General features: G+C 53.1%; 1 protein-coding gene across 3 annotated transcripts in view; it reads left to right on the plus strand.

Moving 5' to 3' along the window:
- Tp73 (tumor protein p73) overlaps window positions 1-21,326 on the plus strand; it is an 80,848-nt gene extending 59,522 nt beyond the window's left edge. For all 3 annotated transcript variants that reach the window (XM_076933626.1, XM_034502673.2, XM_034502675.2), the window contains 10 exons: window positions 10,147-10,333; window positions 10,791-10,906; window positions 13,445-13,554; window positions 13,762-13,904; window positions 14,262-14,350; window positions 15,025-15,152; window positions 15,522-15,670; window positions 16,409-16,547; window positions 17,242-17,335; window positions 18,355-21,326. In XM_076933626.1, coding sequence (XP_076789741.1) covers window positions 10,147-10,333; window positions 10,791-10,906; window positions 13,445-13,554; window positions 13,762-13,904; window positions 14,262-14,350; window positions 15,025-15,152; window positions 15,522-15,670; window positions 16,409-16,547; window positions 17,242-17,335; window positions 18,355-18,690 — 1,491 coding nt within the window. In that variant the 3' untranslated portion in view covers window positions 18,691-21,326. The remainder of the gene's footprint in view (window positions 1-10,146; window positions 10,334-10,790; window positions 10,907-13,444; window positions 13,555-13,761; window positions 13,905-14,261; window positions 14,351-15,024; window positions 15,153-15,521; window positions 15,671-16,408; window positions 16,548-17,241; window positions 17,336-18,354) is intronic.
- Window positions 21,327-21,534: the final 208 nt, after the last annotated feature.

Raw genomic sequence — 21,534 nt, forward strand, 5'->3', positions numbered from 1 at the left:
TGCTACAGAGAAGCCCAAGAGCGAGGGCATGCTCCTGGATGGCTTAACTGCCTGGGAACATCACAGGTAGACAGATGGCCTGGACATGGCCCCAAGTGAACTTCAGGTGAAGTTGCCTTCAGTGTGTGTGTGTGTGTGTGTGTGTGTGTGTGTGTGTGTGTCGGTCTGTCTGTGTGTGTCTGTCTACCTGCCTGCCTGCTTGTCTGTCCTGAGAGACAGCCCCTACATACCCACCCAGCAGTCCCTGGAGGGAAGCACAAAGCCTCTGAGGGATTCCTGGGGAGGACAGGGCTGAGTCAACAGTAATGGATTTGGAGCAAACTTTCCAGCCCCTCGGAGGCTTGCAAAGCCCAAGAATAGAGGAGGTGTCCCAACATGATTGTGGTATCAATTGCGTTATCCTAAAAGTTTATGGAATGCATAAATGGAATTAATACCTTTTACTGGCACGGAGAGCAATTATGTATATTTAAAGCCCGGAGAAGAGTTCTAACAATGTTTATTGTGGAGATGAAACGTGAATTATTAGGGGAAACAAGAGCACTTATGGAGAAATCGCAGCAATTGCTCATATTGTGTCTAGCTTTGCAGGAGAGGACGGGCTGCCAGTAGGCTGGCCCTGGCTCCGTCTGTGCTGGGTACCTGCAGTGGAGATGAGTCTCTGCTCTATCCATCCACTGGTGGCCTGAGGACTTCGGTCCCCAGTAGGTACAGAATCTAGCCCGGAGACTCTGAACCCCTGGAAGCAATTGCAGCTAGACACTGGCAGGCTGGTCCCTGCGTCTAAGGATGCACCCCGGCTGAGTGGTCACATCACATATGTCCAGGGTTCTAGCACGGGACAGAAGACAGGGAACCTTGGAGGACAGAACTCTATCCTGTGGTTTGGGGGTCAACGGAGGATAAGGTTCTGATTCATGTGTTACAAAGGACCATTTATTTCTCAGGGTTGGCTGTGTGTACTGGGGGTGTGATTCCGGTTTACTCCCCTGTTCTCCCCTCAGGAGAACTGATGTGACCCTAGAAGGCCTAGAGCTGACCCTTCCTCAGACTGTCTCACATTGGCTCATGCCACATTGAGGAGAACTTTACAGGAGAGTGAATAGAGACCCAATCCCAGTGGGGTTGTAAAAGTCACCCCGATTCCTGTACTCACAACTGATACGATGTGACATCTCAGGACCCTAGGTACCACCCCTCAGCCTGCAGTAGACACATGTGTGCCTCCTTTCCCGCTTTACAGATGAGGAAATCAGAGGGCAGGTCAAGGACAGGTTGCCCATCAGCAAAGGGCAGAAACAAGATGGTGACCCCAACAACATATCCCAAGAGTCTGTGAAACTCTTGTTCTCACTACTCCGCCCACTGCTCCAAGTTCCCTAGGGGTGGTTCTGGCTCCCTAGAACCTTTGTGAGCAATAGTAAGTAGACTCTGACACCCGGAGGCTCACCTGCTTGCCTCAAAGAAGAGGAGCCTGGCTTGCTTCTTAGCACCCAGAGAGCTTCTATCCACCCAGACTGGCAGAGAGACACACTATCTGCCCACCATCCTCCCTGGGTAGATTCATAAGTGCTTTCTGATTAGAATGTTCTAGAGGTGACCAACCTCCAAGATGAGGAGGCCAGCCAGGCCTGTGGAACACCCCTCCTTCAGTTCCTATTGTTGACCCATAGGACATTTGCCTTGCTGGACCGAGCCCTGCCTTGCATCTCAGCTCTACCAACACTTTACAGCCGGGAGAGAGGCCAGTTTGGGGGTGTCCCATTATAAGCTAAAGCTAGACAGGGTTTGGGTAACACTGCAAGGTGAGATCCGGGTCCAAGTGATGAGTGAGTTTTGCATACCAGGTGGTGGGCTATCGGGAAAGCACTTGAAATTTATCAGACTCTGACCTTGGAAGCTAAGTTAATTGTAGGTGCATAGAAGCCACTCCAGAATAGTTGACCTCCTGGGAAAAGGACACAGCCACATCCAGGTTCTGACAAGAGTTGGGATATGCTAGGCTTTGAGAACTGTAAGGAGGGGCCCTTCCACCACCACTGGTCAGTGCAAGAAGCCAAGGTGGGCTAAGCCTGGTGCTCCAAGACCAGATAGTGGGCTTCAAAGTGGGGCTGTGTGGTACACTTGAGGGCAGAGAAGCTCTTTGGAAAAATTGTTGGTGTGGTAGATAAGGCAGAAACCATTTAGTGACTCAAATCCCACGCCTGTGTACCTGTCTCTCCACCAGCTGTCTGTGATGCATCAGCTCTCGTGGTGCCCCTGTGTTCTGAACACCCTGGGAGCCTTGGGAGAGTGAAACAAGGCCTTGCCTTGCTCTGCACTGGGACCTGGTTCCAGAGAGGCTCTTACTCTGCTCAGCTTTGCTCAGTGCAGGATCAGAGATTTTGACCCCAGAATGTCCCTGTCCTATAGCTCCAATGAAGGAGTCTCAAGTTCAGTGCCCACTTATATTCTAAAGAGCTATTGCCTGAAGCACTGGGGAGTGGATCTTTCAAACACACACACACACATACACACACATACACACACATACACATATACACACACATACACATATACACACATACACACACATACACACACATACACATATATACACATACACACACATACACACACATACACACAAATACACACATACATACACACATACACATACACACACATACACACATACATATACACACACATAACACACACACACACACACACACACACACACACACACACCTTGCCTCCCTGGCTCCTGGTTATCACTAGCCCCTGAGACTGTATGGAAAGTCACAGGTCCTTAAAGAAGGAGCTGGCTAAGGTCAGTGTTTAGAGGGGTCGCCACTGGAATGGAGTGTGTGATGCCCTTGCCCTCATGCTGATGAGATTAATCCCGACTGGGGTAGGGACTTCGCCACCAATGACCAGCAGGGGATCCATGCTGTGCACAGAGCAGGCTGACTACCAGCCTTGCTGTGAGTTCCTGTACTGGACAGTCATGTGACCTGCACCCCAACCCTAATCACCAATGGGAGTGCTTTTCCCAGGGGCTGATGGCTGGTGGCCAGAGGAGAGGCTAAACAGGGTTGGCAGTAGCAGGCTGCCTGGCTGGGTCAGGGAGAAGGGCGGCAAGTGTCCCCTTTGAACTCACAGGGAGCGGTGAGGCTATGGTTCTTTGGACTGGGTCACAGATGGTTCTCAGATTACACTCTTCTCTTCCTGAAGTCCCCAGATGGGTCCTGGGTCTTGGAAAAAGATTAGATGTCTAAGTTAGGACTGGAGTGAGTGAGGTGACGGGGCCTCCTAGGGATGTCTCCGAACCCCCTGACAGTGGCCCTCTGGAGCTAGAGCATCATACAGCAAAGGGGGTCCGCTGCACTCAGCCAACCAGCTGCCTAGAGCCTCCATCCACCCTGATGACTTGACTTGATGTCAGGGGAGAAACTCCCCAGTAAGACCAGGGCAGGCCAGGCCCCTGTCTGGCAGCTTCCTCATCCTCCAGAAGCACAACCCCAGAGCAGAGCTGCCTGTCTTTCCTGGCTTTGTGTTCTCCTTGGTCACCTGACTGTTCTCTTATCCTAACCCAGTCTATCTGGACCCTGATCTCAGGTCTCTGACCTGAGGGAAACAAAAGATCAAAGATGGAGGTGTTGGGTCTTGAGGGGACAGAACCAAACTGGAACTCACTTCTAAGACTTCTGTGAGGCCTCCAAAAGGTGTGGAAACCCCTCCCTGCAGCAAGGCAACAGAGTCATAGTATCAGATACAAGCTAGCACCATCTAACTCCAAAGCAGTGGTTCCTAACTCCAGGACCCTTTAACACAGTTCTTCCTGCTGTGGTGGCCCTCGTTGCTACTTTGTAACTGCAATTTTGCTACTGTTATGAATCGTAATGTACATGCGGATTTGCAGGGTATCTGATATGTGGCCCCTGTGAAAAGCATCATGACACACAGGTTGAGAACTGCTGCCCTAGATAGTTGGGAGACTGGGATGCCTGGAAGTCTAATCTGATACCTTTCCCATGGAGAGGTTTCTATCCCCAAGGTTGTGCCCGGTGGGTACCACCGCCCAACTTAATGTTTCTGGCCACTATCCTTTAGGGCTGTCAGCCTATTTTAGTGGCTCACCTGACTCTGCAACCACTTGTCTAGACACCCGGGCAAGGTGGGATTGGGTAAGAAGTGAGAGACAAGCTGGAGAAAGGATGGAACTTTCCCAGTCCTCTCTGGCTCTGCTCTCCCTGGGCACCATCTCCAGCCACCTCCACACTCCCAGTTGTCCAGGAGACAGTCAAGTCCCATCCTTTGGGATTTGTACAGACAGTTCATTGTGTAGCCATGATTAGTCTCCTGACATTGGGGACCTAATTGACCTTCATCCTCTGTACTCCATCCCAAAGGCTGGGGCTGAGGTGTTGCACATACTGCCTGGATCTTTCCAGGGGCTACTCAGGGAAGCAGCCCTCAGCCCTCAGCCCATCGTTAGCATGTAAAGAGGAGATGTTGCTTTGACAGTTCTCTGGATTTTATGAGCTCTTTACCAGAAACCTGAGGTGTACAGCAAATATAATGTAACCTCTGGTTACTGCTCTACCCAGCTCAGCTGGCCGCTTTTAGAAACAAAGTTCTAGTTCCTAAAATGTCCAGGTGAAGGATCAGAATAGGAACCTTACAGAGAAAGTGGCATAGGCCAGGCTGGTGTTCTTCCTCTGGTCTCTAGGTAGAGCCATCAGCTGTGCATTCCCAAGTTGCCAACCACTGCCCTCCCCTTCTCTGAGATGAGACTACCAGGCCTTCACACATAGGTTACAATCTGCTACTCAGCTCCCTAGGCTGGGGCAGAAACTACTGGAAGGTTTTCTGCTCCTGCGGAAGCCAAATGGGCTCCAAACCCCATGATCTGGGGCCCCCTGACTTCCCAATCTTAATGCAAAAACGTGTACTCTATCTTCCAGGCCCCAAAGGTACCCGTATGGCTCTTGCTTGCCTGTTTGAGATCTTGCTCAAGGGAGGGTGGGGCAGGCTACCCAGCTCCTGAGGGGTGCCCCAGCTAGCTCCTGGCCTGCCTCTCCATAGGGAAACAGCCTATGGCCTTCCACTCACAGAGCGGTCAGTCAGTCTTCACATCTGTCTCCTGAGTGTCCTTTATCACCTTTCTCCAGACCACTGGTCTTTAGGAGAGACATCAGCCTCTTCCCTGCACACTTGGTGGGGCAGGTACTGGAGCATGGGCCCTCCAATGATGTATTTACAGAACATGGACACCTCCTTGCCCTAAACCTGCATCCTGGCATGATGGTGGCAGTCTGGTGACTGTTACCTGAGCATCATTCCCTCCCCAAGGCTAAGATTTAGATCCCTGTTTTCTATCAGGGCTCCCTAAGCTGTGTAAGAGCTGCTCTCAGATGCTCCCTGAATGAACGAGGAAATGAACGATGTAAATTGTGCCAACCGAGGCCAAGATGTGCCCATAAAGCAGCTGCCCCAGAGCCTTCTCTTGGATGATGGGGTCTGTACGTTGTGCTCGTCTTGCAGCTGCATTTCTTGAAGGGAAAGGAGAACATGGCGGGGAGTCACACTCAGGGGGCTGTGGACCTGGGTTCCTCCAGATTTGAGAGATCAGAGTCTCCCAGACCTGTGCCCTGCTCTGTGGATCTCTCCTAGGAAAAGTAAACGCCTGTGACCCTGGAGCTGGTTCTCAAAGGGGTCCACAGCCCCAGAGACCAGAAACTCTTGTACTCACACATGTACACACACACACACACACACACACACACACACACACACACCTATATAAAAGCAGGCTATGGAAAAAAGTATTTTTTTTTTAAAAGCCCCCACCACAGCCTTTCGTTCTGAATCTGTCCTAACAGATTCACCCAAGCTGGTTAACGGTATTTGCGGTTTGCAAGATACTACATGTCCCGGGAAAATGACAGACAAGTTATTATCACCTTCCCACTGTCCTCCTGCCCAAACCTGCCTGTGCCGGGCACCCAGCTGCCGGGAGCGGGTGCGAGGAAATTAACAGCCCTGTGCCGCGCCCGCCCCCGCCCGCCCTCTCACCCACCACCCTGCACCCGTCCTGCTAGGCTAGGGGCTTCCAGCCAGGCCCTGCCCATCTTGGACTGTGGCGGGGGAGGGGGGGAGGAGGAAGGAGGGAAGGAGGGAAGGAGGGAAGGAGGAGGGGTCAGGAGAGCAGCCGTGGCAGGAGGGACGTCTGCTCCGCTCCGATGTTGGGCAAAGTATTTCCTGCAAGCCCCGCGGAACACACGCATCCGCGCAGGCAAGTCTGGACGGCGCTGTGTCAACAGCCGAAGATAAATAAGATTTTATCAGTTCGGAATCTGTTGAAACACATCCATCTAGCGGTTCTAGGGAAGGAGAGGCAGGAGGAGGGCAGCAGGGAGGAAGCATCCTCACATGACATTCTGGAAACCGAGTCTGACCCTGAGGATTGACCCTGTAAGCTCTGCGGAGAAAGGGGAGCGCTGGCAACTTCCTAGTCTCCCAGAGACTTGGTATCCTGGAGTCTTCTAGCCCGGTCCCCACGCCCCCGCCCACGCCCGGCTGCTGGTTTTACTACCTGATCTTCCGAGGTGTGGGGAAGCTTTGGCATATCTCGCTGAAACTCCCCACGTCTGGCTAAAATAGACTACCACAAATTTACCCTGTGGCCGGAGTAGGGGCTGGCAAATGTGTGAGCCCCAAAGCCCCATGATCACTGGATTAGAGACGCCATTCAAGGGTGCAGAAGTGAAGGAGTCCTGTATCTTATGGGCTTGGGTTTTCCAAAGACTTGTCCCACCAGAGATGACTCTCCCAGCTCTGATTCTTCTTCTGAGAGGAGACTGCCTTGCTGCAGCTGCCGCGTTGGTACCAGGGACAGCTCCAGGCGCTTTAAGCTCCTCCCCAGGGTGGGGCATTCAATGGTTCATCCTTACCAGCCCGGCTACTCTGCAACTATCCTTAGCTTTCACTAGACCTCCTAGGGTCCCACTCCAGGCCATATATAGTGGAGAGCAGTACCACCTCATGGCTATCCTAGGACATCCGGAGGCACAGGAGCCAGGCCTCAGCTACCTCTGGCCACACCTTGGCAGTGGCAGTGCGTGGCTCGGGGTGTAGCTAATTATCTTAGGTCCTCAGAGAACAGTAGCCTGGAGGGCTGCAACAACAGGGCTCCAGGGATAGGTACTGTGTCCAGGCAGTGTTTGAAATATCATTGCTCAGGAGTGGGTGGATGAGGGGTGCTCTGATGCCCCTCCCTGTGGCTGGGCTGTGCCCTGAGCCTGCCTCCATCCCGATACAAACACAGAGAGGTGAATCGGATGCACCCTTCTCTCTCCATGCGTGTTTGGGCTTCCCAGGAATGTGGCCTCAGGCACTGTCACACCTGACCTGCCCCCAGCCCATCTCGACTCCTGCCCTGGTGAGTCTATGACCCCTTCTTAGGTCATGAGCTAGAGCATCGGAGAGTAAGGAAATCTGAAAAGGCTACTGTAGGAGACTCCAGGTCTGCGGGCCCCTCAGCTGTGCCAACCCACAAATTACCTTACCTGCTAATGAGCAACCATGTTAGAATAAGAGGCCTCTGACCCTGTTGGTGCTCTACCTCAGAGCTGGCATCTGGGGGTCTGGCGATAAGTCAGTGGTAACTTGACAGGTGGTCTAGTTTAGAGCAATCCACCCTACATTCCTGAGCCAGAACAGGGAGCCAAGCGCCAGACTTCAAAGGTTAATCTCCTTTTGTTGCCCCTGGTGACTTTGACCTCAGTGTCACCCTACCCCCAGCAGGCAAGGCCTGTTTCATGGGGTGTCCGCCACCCCCACTCCTGAGTCTAGTAGCTAGGCCTCATAAACAATGGACACTCAGGAGATGCTTGGTAATGCTTGGCACTTTCACGTTCGCCAGGAAGCTGTCTTGATCGGCCTGGTGTTGAGTCTCTCTGAGCTCAGGACTACCTAGGTTCCCCTTGTAATTGAGCCTGGAGCTTGCTGGGAAACCTTAATTTGTGAATAAACAAGAGGCCTGGGCATGTCACTGTCGCTGTGTATGAATTTACTTAATGCTTGGAGATCCTCACACTGTGAACTTCATGTCACCCCAAGTGTCCTTCCTAGGGAGGCCACAGTAAGTACAGAGTTAGCGTGTTTTTTACAAAGTACGGGCTGTAGACCTCCAGCAGGTGCATGTTGTTGATGGACAGGGGTGCAGGGAGTATGTGTAGCTGTTTACTGGCCTTTCCTCGGATGCCTGCATTCTGAGGTGTGTACTGTACACCGGAGGCACTACAGAAGTGCTCAAGGCACCTCACTCTGCAAACTTCCCTAGGCCACAGAGAAACGCAGTAACCTGCCAGGCCCACGACCTTTATCTGCCCAGGGTTCTAGTACACTTCTGCAACTCCAGTCCTATATCTTGCTACTCTGTCCCCAGCCTGCACGGATAGAGACCAGTCCGCAGTGTACTAACTTGAGGAGAGGCCTTTTGCAGGAAACCAATGCCCAGATATGGATCTGCAGTGGTCAGGTGTGCCCTGTCCAAGTCTCAGAGTCCTCCATGTATCCTGGGGATGAGGCCGTGGCTCTTCCTCCAGGATGTTCAGAGGAGGATCCCACACACCAGAGACAGTGATCGTTTCCTAGAAAGTCAAACCGACCTGCCTAGGCAGCTCCTTCAGCTGCTCACTCTGTTAGGGCTCTCTCTGCTTTTCAAAACAGTCCCTCAAGCCTGCTGTTGTGTCCCTGTAGTGAGTGACTCTTGCTCTTTAAATGGGAGGGAAGGGACTATGTCACCATGCCTCTCCCTGCCTGCCTTCCATTGCATTTGCCTATGGTATATGCTATTTCTGCACGACCCTTGTGGAGAACCTTAAACATATAGGGTTGGGGTGGTCAGGATCCCCCACTGGCCCTTGCAAAGGAAAGACTTGATGTGTGAGCACCATCTGCTCTTTCCAGTTTTAATAGCCGGCCACTTCTGGAGGGTTTCCTCAATTGTCACAGTGGAGTATGGTGTATAATTCATGACTTTGACTGGTGGAGACTTTAGAGGGAAGTGGAACTCCATAAAAATCCCTCAGGAAGGGCTGGAGAGATGGCTCAGAGGTTAAAAGGACCCGAGTTCAAATCCCAGCAACCATATGATGGCTCATAACCATTTATAATAAGGTCTGGTGCCCTCTTCTGGCCTGCATGTGTATGTACAGACAGAACACTGTATACATAATAAATAAATCCCTTGGGAAGGAAGACATGAGGAGTCATTAGGGGTTTCAGGAGCCCTGGTGAAGGGTCAGCTAGCAGGCTAATAAATGAACATCTTGCTTTCCCAGCCTGGATCAGGCTGCTGACTGCAGAGGTAGAATTTATAGCATTGAGCTGGTGTGACAAGCTCAGAATTGCATCTTTCTGCCTTGCATAGAAGAATCACTTTGATTCTGAGACTGAGTCAGTCTCATCAGGGTCAGTTCAATCCTTAGAACAGTGACCTGGGACACTGCAGGGGGTGGGGGAAATGGTAACATCCCATTGTCCCTGAGAGATGCCCTGCCATGACCTCGGGTTCAGTTGGTTTCCAGGATGAGGAAACCAGGTCTTGCCTCACACAACAGCAGAGCTTGGCTGCCTGAATTTGGTGGCTTTACTTGGTGGCCCAGTGCTGGTGACTGGCCAACACCACATAAGGTCTTGCTGGTCCAGAGAGTTCTTTATTGAAGGATAAAGGTAGAAGGGGTAAGCCATATACCTACAGAGTGATTCTTCTATGCAAGGCAGAAGGATGCAATTCTGAGCTTGTCAAACCAGCTTCAGTGCTGCAAATTCTACCTCTGCAGCCAGCGGCCTGATCCAGGCTGGGAAAGCAAGGCTGGGACTGATTCCCACTGACCTCTGACCGCCCCCGCCCCAACACTGTCTTACCCTTTGTCACCCTTATGCAATGGTCCCCCACTTGCAGCCTTTGAGATACAGGTGAGCTACATAGCCAGGCAGGTGCTGAGTGGGCATCAGGCACGCCCATCTCTACATACTGAAGCAATGCTTGAAGCATACGGGGGGCAGGCCTCATCAGAGTGCTTGGGAAAGGGGTCTTGTGGAAGCATCCGGAACTGAGCTGCCATCTCAACTCGACCCCCTTCTCTCCTCCAGTACTCCCCACTTTTGAAGAAATTGTACTGTCAGATTGCCAAGACATGCCCCATCCAGATCAAAGTGTCCACACCACCACCCCCAGGCACGGCCATCCGGGCCATGCCCGTCTACAAGAAGGCAGAGCATGTGACTGACATTGTTAAGCGCTGTCCCAATCACGAGCTTGGGAGGGACTTCAATGAAGGTGAGCACCCCTCCCCACTCCCCACTGTGGGACCCTGACCTCTGCAGCACCACAGGCAGTGAGCACAACAGAGACACAGGCCCGTGAGCATGAGCTGCTCTCAGCTCTTCCCTCACTGGAACCTATACCCCATCCCTCCCTCCATTTCTCCATCCCAAGAGGATGGTCCAGCAAGAGTGTGGCTCAGGAGAAGTCTGGGGGACAAGCTGACCCTGGGGAGCCTTGTGAAGCAATCCTGCTGTGTCCCTGGTGAAGCCTGTGACACCTCCAGGGTCAGAAGATCTGGGGACAGCTTCTGTCAAGATCAAGGCTATCTGAATGAGGGCTGCACAGCTCTGAGCCTTGCCTGGGACTCTCATGGGGACAAGTCCTATGGTCTCAGTTCTGCCTTATGCCTGGTACAGGGGTATGGGATGGAGGATGGACCCCTCTCTAAAGCTGTGTCCCCTCCTGGCAGGACAGTCTGCCCCGGCTAGCCACCTCATCCGTGTAGAAGGCAACAACCTATCCCAGTATGTGGATGACCCTGTCACCGGCAGGCAGAGCGTGGTTGTGCCGTACGAACCCCCACAGGTAGGCTGGGGACCAGACTGGGGTACAAAGCCAACCTTACAGGGTGGGGTTCCCTGGACCTCTGCTCTGACTTCAGCCTACCTCTCAGGCCTTTCCTGGCAGTTCATTTCACTGTGGGTAATGAACTCAGGCCTGAGCTCCAGCCAACTTCAGTTCTCTCTGTCTCTCTGTCTCTCAGTCTCTCTGTCTCTCTGTCTCTCTGTCTGCCTCTTCCTCTCTGCCTGCCTCTCTCTCTCTCTCTCTCTCTCTCTCTCTCTCTCTCTCTCTCTCTCCTCAGCTATATAGCCAGGTGTGGTCATAAGACCTCTAATCTTTCAACCCTGCCCCCCCCACCCCCAAGGGTTCAATCTTCAATCTTCTTGCTTTTTCTCCCAAGTACAGCCTCCTAGACATAGGAGTGAGAGAGAGCCCCTGGACATCTCAGCTCCTTTTTCAGGGACAAAACCAAGCTGGCAAGCATGGGTGGTAGGTAGAGGGTGGGCAATTCCATGTTAGGGGCTAGGGATCATGAAAAGCCTCCTAGACCAGGCTGGGGTATCACAGAGGATGCCCCCAGGGGACTGAAGCTGTGGAACACAGGCTTGGGAGAGTAGAGAAGACAGAGGTGATGGGTCAGCCTTAAGCGGGCCTGTGTGCAGAGCACTCTTAAGAGCCCTTGGAAGTGTAGTTCTAGCTGGAGAAAAAGGGCTCTAAGGGAGGGAACCAGGCTGGAGGTGGTGGTTGCCAAAAGTAGTCAAGTGGAGGAAAACTGGAGGAGGCAGGCGTCCACTTTTGACATCAGAAGGGTGTGTGGTCACCATTATAGATCTGATATGAGGCCCAGTTGGGGCCAAGGGCAAGGTGGAGGGACTTCAGGACTGAAGTGGGTAGTATCAGGGCAGAGACTCAGCATTTAGGGTCCCTGTACCCATCCTCTACCAACCTCTGTGGTCAAGTGAGGCAGCTCTTTATGTCAGTAGGACAGGGCCAGGTGATGCTCATACACACACAAACACACACACAGAGACACACAGAGACACATAAACACACACAGACACACACACAGACACACACAGAGAGACACACAGACATATAACCCCACACACACACACATAGACACACAGAGACACACAGAGACACATAAACACACACACACACACACACACAGATACACAATACAGACACACACAGACACACAGACATATAAACACACATACACAGACACACACACATACAGACACACAGAGACACAGACAGACACACAGAGACACACACAGAGACACACACAGAGAAGCATACAGAGATATACACAGATACACACAGACACAAACACACAGACACACACAGAGACACACAGATACACAAACAGACACACACAGAGACATACACAGAGACACACAGATACACACATACAGACGTGCACACACAGACACACAGAGACACACAGACATATAAAACCACACACAGACACACATAGACACACACAGACATACACACAGACACACAGATACACACATACAGACACACACACAGACACACAGACATATAAACACACATACACAGACACACAGAGACACAGACACACACAGAGACACACACACACAGATGCACATAGAGACATACACACCGACACACAAACACACAGACACACAAACACACAGACACACAAACACACAGACACACAGATACACACACACACACACACACACACACACACACACACACACACACACACACACAGAGGAGCATTCTCCCCTCTCCTCACCAGCTCATGCTTGCAGACCAAGTAGGATTCTCTTGCCCTCTAGTGGCTGGCAGGTGGAAGTTCTTGGAAGGGCTGGGGTTGGTACCCTGATCTAGCAAGACCTTTCAAACTCCATTCTGGGGTTGGAGTCCCTTTTGTTCCTCTGCCCAGATGAGTCCACAGTACTCAGCAATGCATGCCACAAAGGCCCACGCACACACCCGCTCACATACAGCCCTGACGTTTGACCTCTGCCTGTTTTATGGAAGATGACAGTGGCAAGCACACCACAGACTCTGGACCTCCCCTAAGAGCTGAAACCAAGACTGGGCTCTCTGACCCCAGAGCCAGCTCAGTGCTATGAAGGCACAGATGGATCGGTGGGTGGGCAGGCAATCTTAAGTGGGTGCAGATGGTCGAATGGGTGGGTAGTCAGGCACCAGTGGTGGTGGGCAGGAGTGTAAGTGGATATATGGATAGGCAAGTGAATAGGTGTGTAGATGAGTGTGTAAATGGGCTGACAGGCAAGTGAGTGGGGTAGGTGGATACATGGATGTGTAGACAAGCGTGTAAGCAGATGGATGGATGGGGAGATGGCTTGGTGGATGGGGATGGTAGGTGGATACGTAGAAGATGGATGGATAAGTGCAAAGACAGGGTGGTTGGGTGGATAGATGGGTAGATGACCGTACACAGGGATACTGCAGGGTCCCTGTGCCTACTCAGAATCAGGGCCAGAGGCGACAGCTACAGGTCCTTCTGTAGAAGGCGGGCCCTGTATGCGGATGCTAAGTAAGCCCTTTCCCTGTGGACAGGTGGGGACAGAATTCACCACCATCCTGTACAACTTCATGTGTAACAGCAGCTGCGTGGGGGGCATGAATCGGAGGCCCATCCTTGTCATCATCACCCTGGAGACCCGGGAGTGAGTCTGCCGTGGAAGGATGGTGGAGGTGGGGCCGGGCGGGACTTGGGCCAGCACTGTGGGGGAGGGGCATGTCACAGACCTAGAGAGGGTTTGCTCTCCTAGGCGGGCATTCAGCTTCAAGGCCAGTCCCAAGAGGTCTTCGGGAGGTGGGCAGGGTCAAGAGCGGTCCCTTGAGCTCACAGTCACCCTGTGCCCACCCCACAGTGGACAGGTACTGGGCCGGCGGTCTTTTGAGGGTCGCATCTGCGCCTGTCCCGGCCGTGACCGCAAAGCTGACGAAGACCATTACCGGGAGCAACAGGCTCTGAATGAAAGTACCACCAAGAACGGGGCTGCCAGCAAACGTGGTGAGTGTGTGTGTGTGTGTGTGGGGGTCTGGGCCAGGGCGTGGGCAGAAGGTGGAGTTGGATGCAACTGGGTGTAAGGATTACCTGCTCCGAGGGAGCCAAGCATACCCTCATCCAAGGGATGGATCCGGGGGTCTGAATGGCCAAGGCTAGGAAGCCTCTTTGGCTGGACAGGGCAAATGTGACCCAAGACACCTCACTTGTCTATGCTCTGAGACTGGGAGCATGTGGGAGCCTTGTCCAGCTCCTTCTGGCCTAGGTTTGCACTGTGCTCACACCACACCCATGGCAGGTGTTCACCTGGGCATCTCAGCCCTTACTCTCTGGCTCATGTGTCTTTCCTGACCTTCCCTCCAGCATTCAAGCAGAGCCCCCCTGCCATCCCTGCCCTGGGTACCAACGTGAAAAAGAGACGTCATGGAGACGAGGACACATTCTACATTCATGTAAGTGGGCACATAATGTTCTACATGCATGTGAGTGGGCTCATGATTCTCTACATGCATGTGAGTGGGCTGGGAGGACAGGCCTGTGTGTTCCCATCACCCAAGATCCCAGGCTGTGGAAGTCCAGATGTCACAAGAGATGGGCAAGGGTAGCATACTGACACCCGAGGATTGAGACTGTGGCCCTGAAGAAGGTGGGGTTCAAAGGAGGCTCTGTTCAGAGTTAGACCCTGACCTCACTGAGTGTGGACATGCCGGCCAGGTTAGCTGAGTCTCAAGGCGTCCTTTATAATGGAGACTGTCCCCCGGGTGAAGTTTCGGTAGGAATCCATGGTCCTATAAGGTATAACCTATGTTTAAATCCATGGTCCTATAGGGCATAGCCTATGTTTAAATCCATAGTTCACTAGGGTATATGTGGCTTCCATGACTCCTCGTGTGTGTGGTACCAATCCCAGTGGTAAGATCACGATGCACTCTGAAGGAATCCTTTCTGTTTCCTTGAGTGTGGGCCCTCCTTTAAGACCCAGTACTGGGGAACTCCAAGAGCCAATTAACACTTTGCCACAGCCTGGGGTCCTCCTGAGGCTTCGGCCATCCCTGTCCCACCAGGGGATTGGAGCCAGTGGAGTCTCCCGGGCACCCTGGCAGAGATCCTGTCTCTCTGTGCCCAGGTGCGAGGCCGTGAGAACTTTGAGATCTTGATGAAAGTCAAGGAGAGCCTCGAGCTGATGGAACTTGTACCTCAGCCTTTGGTTGACTCCTACAGACAGCAGCAGCAGCAGCAGCTCCTGCAGAGGCCGTGAGTGAATCCCACATCTGTATGGGGAAGTGGGGCTATGCTGACCCAGCAGGAGAAGGCCAGGAACACAAGACATATAATGCTCCAGATTGGACTGTAGAACCAACACAGTTCAGCTGGCACCTTCTCCTCCAGGAAGCCTTCTGGGACTTAGCCTGCCCTGGGATCCTGGGTCCCCATGTTCAGCACACCTCTGTATCTCACTTACCGGCCTTGGAAATGTTGATGGGGAAGGAGCTGGAGGGGCTGGTGATGTGTTAGCTTTCTTCGTGATTCTCTGAGAGGCAGCCCACATCCTGGTGCTGCGGTGCCATGTCGGGAGGAGCTGCTTTCACCTCTTGTGAAAATGCACTGTTGCTTTACAAGCAGGAGTCACCTGCAGCCGCCATCCTATGGGCCCGTGCTCTCCCCAATGAACAAGGTACACGGTGGTGTCAACAAACTGCCCTCCGTCAACCAGCTGGTAGGACAGCCTCCCCCGCACAGCTCAGCAGCTGGGCCCAACCTGGGGCCCATGGGTGAGTCTCTGGGGCAGTGGAAGCCTCATGTGGGCCATAGAGACCCAAGGGAGGGCCTGGGTGGATTTATGGAAATCACAAAGAGGACTGAAGGGGGACCTTTGATGGCCTCCCCTCCCTGCAGCTCCAGCCTGCAGGAGGGCAATGGCTATGGGGACATTCGTTTCAATCCCAGGGGTTCTGTACCTGGGGGTTGCAAAGGTGGTAGAGTTAAGAACTCATGCCTGCCCTGTCTTGATGCCATGGGATCTTGAGGAAGATCTCTAACTGCAGTTAGCCTGCTTCTCCATCAGCAAAATGGCGGTATCAAATCACCTCATCTCAAGGGTTACAGGACATGAGACCTCACTGAGGTGGCAGCTGTAGGGAGCTGGGCAGAGTGGAGCGTGGGTCTCATCTGAAAGGTCTTTATATGGGTACAGATGGACACACTCTTGATGCTGAGCAACACCCCCAGGTGTGTCTTGCTTAAGGGCCTTGGAGCCTGGTAACATCGATGTGCCAGCTGCTAACCCCTGGATCACCTAAACTCCGTGACCCACACACAGCCACACAGCCACCGTCTGCCGGGGGGGGGGGGGGGGGGAGGGGGGTTGTTCCTAGGGGCTCAGACAGCCCCTCAGACAGCCCTTACAATGCTGTACCATACTGCTAGGCTCGACCACAGCCTGGGGCACACCCCTGCTGTGTGTGTGGGCGGGGCTTGCTCTCAGGTTCCTGGACCTCTCTTTTGCCCAGGCTCCGGGATGCTCAACAGCCACGCCCACAGCATGCCAGCCAATGGCGAGATGAATGGAGGCCACAGCTCCCAGACCATGGTTTCAGGATCCCACTGTACCCCGCCGCCCCCCTATCATGCAGACCCCAGCCTCGTCAGGTGCGTGGGATGAGGCTGGACCTGGGTTTGTGCTTCACCCCGCGCCCCACGCCTCCCATTAACTGTGCGGTTCCTGCTGGAGGGAACAGCCTTGCGTGTGGTTCTGTCTGACCCTGTGTTTTAATTGCTTGGCTGGCCTGAGGGAGGACAGGCTAAGATGGTCGTGTTCTATCAGGGGTCATCAGCAGGTACTGAGAAAGAACCTTGGAAAGAAAGGCACTTGAGAGTTATACTTCAGGGGTAGGGGGTAGGGGGTAGGGGATAGGGGGTAGGGGGTAGGGGGTTGGGGGTAGGGGGCATCCTCTTGGAGACAAGAGGGAGAGGAATGGGATGAGGAACTGTGGAAGGGTGTACCAGGAGAGGGACAATGACTGGACTGTAAAAAAATAAAGGTAAATATAACACACACACACACACACACACACACACACACACACACACACGTAGGAACCAATTAAAGAAAGAAAGAAAGAAAGAAAGAAAGAAAGAAAGAAAGAAAGAAAGAAAGAAAGAAAGTCAGGAAGGCACTTGAGGTAGGACTGTGCCAGAAACCCTGCTGACCGGTCACACCTGCCCCGAGGGAGGGGCCAGCAGGATTCCCCACTGTAACAGGCAGTTCCCTCCCCACAGGGCCACTCCTGTGAGGCCCAAGTGCACAGCCAGTTGATGTTACTTTCTCAAACTCTCTCTGCAGCTTTTTGACAGGATTGGGGTGTCCAAACTGCATCGAGTGCTTCACTTCCCAAGGGCTGCAAAGTATCTATCACCTGCAGAACCTCACCATCGAGGTAAATGCCCCAGGTCTCCCCCAAAGGGACGACGGGCCTGTCCCAAGGCACAGTGCACCATCTAGGGTGACTAGTGGGGGAACTCCCAGAGACTTTCCCACAAGCAGTCAGATTCTATTCTGAAGTCAGTAGCACCAAACAACATGAAGAAGGCTGGATGGACACATGTCTGGTCCCCAGCAGTGACCTGGAGGACTTTCTCCCTTGATAGAGCCTCCTGGTGGCCCAGCCAGGCTACCTTTGATTTTTTTTTTTTTCTTAGACTGAGCTGTTTTCAGGACCCAATGAATGAAGTGTAGAAGCCAGATGGGGGAACAGGTCTAGAAAGAATAAATGGGGCCCCATGCCCGACCTACACATGTGGCACAGAAGATTCTGGATTGAATGTGGGATAGAAAGTTTCTGGAAAGCCGTGGTATCCTGTTACAGCCTAGTCACACAGTCAGCCTTGATTTATGCATGAGACACAGCCCCTTGGTTCATCAACTCAGCCCCTCCTACCCTAGGGCCCAGGGTGCATCAGCTCAGCCCCTCCTGCCATGTCTCCCATAACTGTTTTTCTAGACTTATCAGAGGCCATGGAGCTGGTGCCTAACACCTGCATTTGTGTGACTGCTGACCACTGACTACCTTCCCTGACCTTGAGTCACACATTAACCCTTGACTCACCAGAGCTTGAAGCTAAGGGATAAGCCTGGAGCGACTACCAACTAACGGCTGCCAAGGGATAGCTTGAGGCCAAGAAATGGATGGGTGGTCTCTTAGGTCTCCACTGCTGCTCTAGTTGTGTCCAGGCCCCAGGCTGGTGTCCCACACATGCCATCTAGCTGTCCTAGAAAAATATGTGGCTAGACACTCTGCAGGTGACCCTGATGCTGTCCCTACCCTGTCACTACAGAGTCAAGGTCTGATAAGTCAGTGGCCCCTAAAGCAGAGGCTTCCTTGCAGGTAGGACGCCCTTGGTGTGAGGGACACACAACTTCCCTTTTGTAACTTGAAGGTGGCCATCGCTCTTGCAGGACCTTGGGGCCCTGAAGATCCCTGACCAGTACCGTATGACCATCTGGAGGGGCCTACAGGACCTGAAGCAGAGCCATGACTGCGGTCAGCAACTGCTCCGCTCCAGCAGCAATGCGGCCACCATCTCCATCGGCGGCTCTGGCGAGCTGCAGCGACAGCGGGTCATGGAAGCCGTGCATTTCCGTGTGCGCCACACCATCACGATCCCCAACCGCGGAGGAGCAGGTGGGGTGACAGGCCCGGACGAGTGGGCGGACTTTGGCTTTGACCTCCCTGACTGCAAGTCCCGTAAGCAGCCCATCAAAGAGGAGTTCACAGAGACAGAGAGCCACTGAGGAGCGTAACCTCTCCTGCCTTCCTCTCTGAGAGACTGCCCCTGGAAGTGGGACCTCCTCGGCTGTGCCCACAGAAACAGCAAGGGTCTTCTGCCAGACGCCATTCCTGAAGGGAAGTCGCTCATGAACTAATTCCCCCTAGGAAACTTCTGGAACTGCCCTAAGCTACACGTACACGTGGGCAGGTTGTGGGTCAAGTGCGGAGACAGGGGGCTGTCCCTTTGTGGGTGGGTATGCGGTACCCATTTGCTCCTCCCCTTCTCTGTTGAAGACTCTGCCACCTCCGGACAGAGTTGCATCTACCACTTGCTCACCCTCTGCCACAAAGTATTCCGGCATCTTCTGTCCCCGATAGCCACGTGCAGTCGGGCCTCTGTGTCTTCTGCATTTGATTCCACTGTGTCTTGAAGGTGAATTCAGAGCCAGAGACATCCTCTGCGGGATGTGCGGACACATCTGTTCCTAATGTAGGCTATTCAGCTGTTCCCCCCATGTCTCCCGAGTCTTGGTTGAGGAAGCTGCTGGCCTCAGCCTCCAGCCAGCACCCCAAAAACGCTGGCTGCAGCAGCCTCTTAAGGACCTCTCTGGGCAGACAGAGGGACAGAATGAGTCTCAGACTACTGAAAGTTGAATTGTCAATATTTGATAAAACGTTACTCTTTCTACTTGGCGGGTCAGCTTGCTTTCTCCCTCCCACACCCCCTGACTCTCTCAGCATTCCCTTCTGAGATCAACCTAGCTTGAACACACTTCTCAACAAGTGTAAAAAACTGAGCGTTAAGCCAGGAAGGGTCTTCACCTGTTGCCAGAATGGTTGGATGGGAAAGAGACTCAAAGAGAGAGTAGCTGTGCCAGTGCAGGTCAGAGGAACATCTATTCTGCCTACGCTACGTGCTCAGAGTCTTGGCACTGTGACTGAGTTCTAGCCCATCCTCATGGGCTGGAACTGGGGCAGCTGCTGGGGGCCCTGGTCTTCATGATGCACCCCCAAGGAGTCAGTAGGCTTGAGAGACAGCTCCTGCATGCACCCAGCCAATGGGGTCCTGTATCAGCCAGAAACTTTGTGAACTTCTGCAATGAGAGCACCCAGCAGTCCCTGCCAGGAGTGGGGGACCAGAGAAGAGCCCCTGATGCAGCAAAGCCCGACAGTCTGCAGATGCTCTGTGGAGCCATTCCCTGTAAGCCTGGCGTTCATTAGCGTGGCCTAACAGAGGCAGAGAAGCCCATGGAATGGCCACAGTCAGCACTACCAGGACTGGCTTCATATCAGGGCCGCCTCCTAAAAGCACAGGGGTAGATGTTGCCAATCTTAGCAAGTGCTGCAAACTTAGGTGGCTACCACCCACACGCTTCATGAATCTCTGAGGGGCAGGATTTGGGTGCACCTAGGGTAGTAGGTGCAGGCATCCATTGCCAGAGACCAGGGCTGACCATGCGGGCTCTTCCAACTTGACAGGTGTTGACAGCTTCGGCTCTGGGGCTCCTGCACCCAGACAAGCCATAACAGCAGCAACACCAGGCGTAGAGCTTCCTGGATGCAGGGTGTGGCCATCCCAGCGAGTGGTAACACACCTCACAAAGCCTGAGGTTGAGCACACACTTCTTGTTGTTGCACAGGTGAGGGAGCTGAGGGTAGACAGACTGAGTTCCCTGGGTCAGGCATCAGCTCACGGCAGAGGGTGCTCTCTCCTGAGGTACATGCTGCCCCATGCTCCCTCAGGAATTAGGCAGCACATTCTCACTCCTAGGCCTGTGAGCCCCACTGAGATGTGCTTCAGTTCTGGGATCTCACATAAATATGTCTCAGGCATTGTCCAAGAGGGGCCATCCTAAGCACTCCACACGCTCCCGGGGAGGGTTAGGAGTGGCTGCCACCAGGCATCTGAGGAGGGAAGAGCCCGTCTCCGGTGAGGATCCAGGGCTGTGTGTCTCCCTAGACTCGGCCTCAGGTGCCAAAGCTGTCTCATGAGCCTCCAGGATCCTGACAGGCCTGGAGGGAACTGCAAGGGACCATCTGCCAGGAAATAAATACCAGAGGCAAGGCTTGGCGTGGCTGAGTAACTCTCCAGGAACCGGCCTTTGGGTCTGAACCAAACTTTGTTCTGCAAAACACAGAAAGCAAGAGAAAGAAAATCTTCCAGTCACCGGGTTCCCCAGAAGCACTGAAGGACTATTCTGGAAACGAGTTTGGGGGACCCTGGAAGACATCTTTGAGCAAGGGCAGGTACCTCAAGGCTGTACAAACAGGCCACTCCAGCCTCAGCCCATACAGTCCCAGGGAGCTTTGTGCATCCAGTTAACAGCAGCGCTCATGTCCCTTCCTGGCCCTGCTTACCGTGCCTGACAGCTCTGCCTTGACCTGCTTTGAGCTTTGAGTTTGTAATACCAGCACCCGATTCCTGTGCACGAACCCTGCAAGGGTCAAAAGTTGCTACTTAGAACAGCATTTCAGACGGGAGACAAAAACCAAAAAACTGTCTATGTTTCAATGTGATGAAATGCTTCTCCAAGCAGTATTGACGGATACAGTCCAATGACTTTATTAACTGTTTTGGGTGTCATCTTAGAAAAATGTGTTATTTTTTTAGCTGTGTTTCAGTGGGAATTTTTGTTTTTGTAATATAATAAAATCACATGCTCCCACGACTGACTTTTGTAGTTAACCCATCCCCCAGGCCTGAGAGGAGCATCATGGTGATACTTGGAACAAGCACAGACAGGCAGGAAGTGTGTGGCCCCACAGTGGCCCAGCGGCACCCACTGGAATCCTACATCAGCCCTGCAATAATGCATGTGTCCTGGGGGCAGGAGAGGTGACATTTGGGGACATCACAGACACCATAA

The sequence above is a fragment of the Arvicanthis niloticus genome, chromosome 5 (assembly GCF_011762505.2).
Source record: "Arvicanthis niloticus isolate mArvNil1 chromosome 5, mArvNil1.pat.X, whole genome shotgun sequence".
Lineage (NCBI taxonomy): Eukaryota > Metazoa > Chordata > Mammalia > Rodentia > Muridae > Arvicanthis > Arvicanthis niloticus.